The sequence below is a fragment of the Arachis ipaensis genome, chromosome B08 (genome assembly GCF_000816755.2).
Source record: "Arachis ipaensis cultivar K30076 chromosome B08, Araip1.1, whole genome shotgun sequence".
Taxonomy (NCBI): domain Eukaryota; kingdom Viridiplantae; phylum Streptophyta; class Magnoliopsida; order Fabales; family Fabaceae; genus Arachis; species Arachis ipaensis.
Window position 1 is genome coordinate 114,388,785 of NC_029792.2, and position 1,707 is coordinate 114,390,491.

The 1,707-nt window shown below is 26.7% G+C and overlaps 2 protein-coding genes across 2 annotated transcripts in view; both read right to left on the reverse strand.

Moving 5' to 3' along the window:
* Positions 1-1,707, reverse strand: part of LOC107613595 (naringenin 8-dimethylallyltransferase 2, chloroplastic-like) — a 45,024-nt gene that overhangs the window by 8,385 nt on the left and 34,932 nt on the right. The gene's annotated exons all lie outside the window — the stretch shown is intronic.
* LOC107611439 (naringenin 8-dimethylallyltransferase 2, chloroplastic-like) overlaps positions 1-1,707 on the reverse strand; it is an 8,750-nt gene that overhangs the window by 1,385 nt on the left and 5,658 nt on the right. Inside the window, exons 7-8 of the mRNA XM_021108313.1 lie at positions 301-572; positions 108-191 (exon numbers count right to left, since the gene is read on the reverse strand). Coding sequence (XP_020963972.1) covers positions 108-191; positions 301-572 — 356 coding nt within the window. The remainder of the gene's footprint in view (positions 1-107; positions 192-300; positions 573-1,707) is intronic.

Genomic DNA, 1,707 nt, shown 5'->3' on the forward strand with positions numbered 1-1,707 from the left:
ATATTGATGTGTTAAGAATGATTTAACCAAAAAACATGATGGAGTAATTAATAAATTACTAAATTATTGCTTTTCCATTTGTATACATATTATTGGTGTTTAATCACCTGCAAAAAGCCATTGAAAAATGTTGGAGATAATTCTGATAAATTATCGACGGCAAGAAGTGATGATGAAAATGAACCCACTATCTGAAAGGAGAAAAAATAAACAATATTTTTAAAAGATGCAACAGCATATAGTAATTATTATTTTGTTCAAAGGCTTAATTTCTTTAGTGAAGAAAAGAACGAAATTAACCATGGCAATGAATGCGTAGAATCTGCTAAACTTGCGGGAAGCATCTAAAGCATGAATGATGGAGTTGAAGATGGTTTTTGAATGTGGTTCAGCTTCATGTGATGATTGTGTCACATTCATGAGGTACTTCTTTTCATCATGTTTTTCACATGTTTTAATTGTAGATCCTCTTTCAAATATGCCTCTGGATTTATGCTTCAGTGATGTCTTCAAATTATATTCTTTTGACAATTTTTCACTCTTATTCAACGAAGCTTTTGTTACAAAAGAACCTGAATAATCAAATTAATATCTTAGTAGGGGCAGACATTAAAAATTCAAATATCATCATTATTTATTTATTGAGTTTTTAATTTAGGATGCATGTTGCTGCGTGGAAATCTTTTAAGAAAAACTTATTTATTCAACTATCTTATGTTATACGGAAAAAAATTATGGAAATATATATTCAGTATTTATGAAAAATTTAATTAAAATATAGCTAAAATAATGGTTATGAAACTTTGGCAACATTTAAAAATATAGCTAAAATTAAGGTTATATTTTTTATTATTTTGCAACCATGTTTAATTTAATTGCAGTTTTTGCTTTTTTTTTTTCAAATTAAAAAGTATTGTTTAATGAAAAAATGTAATATTAATTTTAGTTACATCTTTTAAGCATCATTAAAATTCTATAACTACCGTAATCATAGCTACTATAGAATATACCAATATAAAATTTACCAGAGAAATAGTAATTGTGGGCGTGTTTTTTACTCTCCCAGTAGCCTCTACCTAGTAATATCACAATTTGTTATCAGGAAAACGAAGAGAATTAAAAGAATAATAAAATAAAATAAAACTAGAAGAAAAGAAAATAAAATGAAAATTTTAAAATATAACAAACACTATGTTGTCATGAGTGTTATCGTGATATTGTGGGTTCCGAAAATATAGTTATTACGTTGGATATTGGAGAACTATTTGTTTTTTATATTAGAGTGGTAACGGTGTTTTTTTTTTAAATGTAAATTGTTGGGGTGTTATTTTTAAATGTGGAACTGTTTAATTAAAGAAGTAAAAATTGGACCGTCCGATTTGTTAGAAATACAGAAATTAGATCGTCCGATTTGTAAAAATACAGAAATCAGATTGTCCAATTTGTAAAAGATACAAAAATCAGACCATCTAAAGATACAGAAATTAAATCGTCGAATTTGTGTTCAAAAAAATTAAAAAATTTGAGGCACAGACTTTTCACAATCTTAAAAATCACAAAAAATTACAATATCAGATACAAAAAGAGGTGTACGTATAATAATGGTGTAGTTTACTTTACCAGGTTTTGCTATTATATATACCCACATTATTTTTATTAATCTTTTGCAAGGCATTCTGGTTATGCTTTCGCTTATTCAATTGGCTT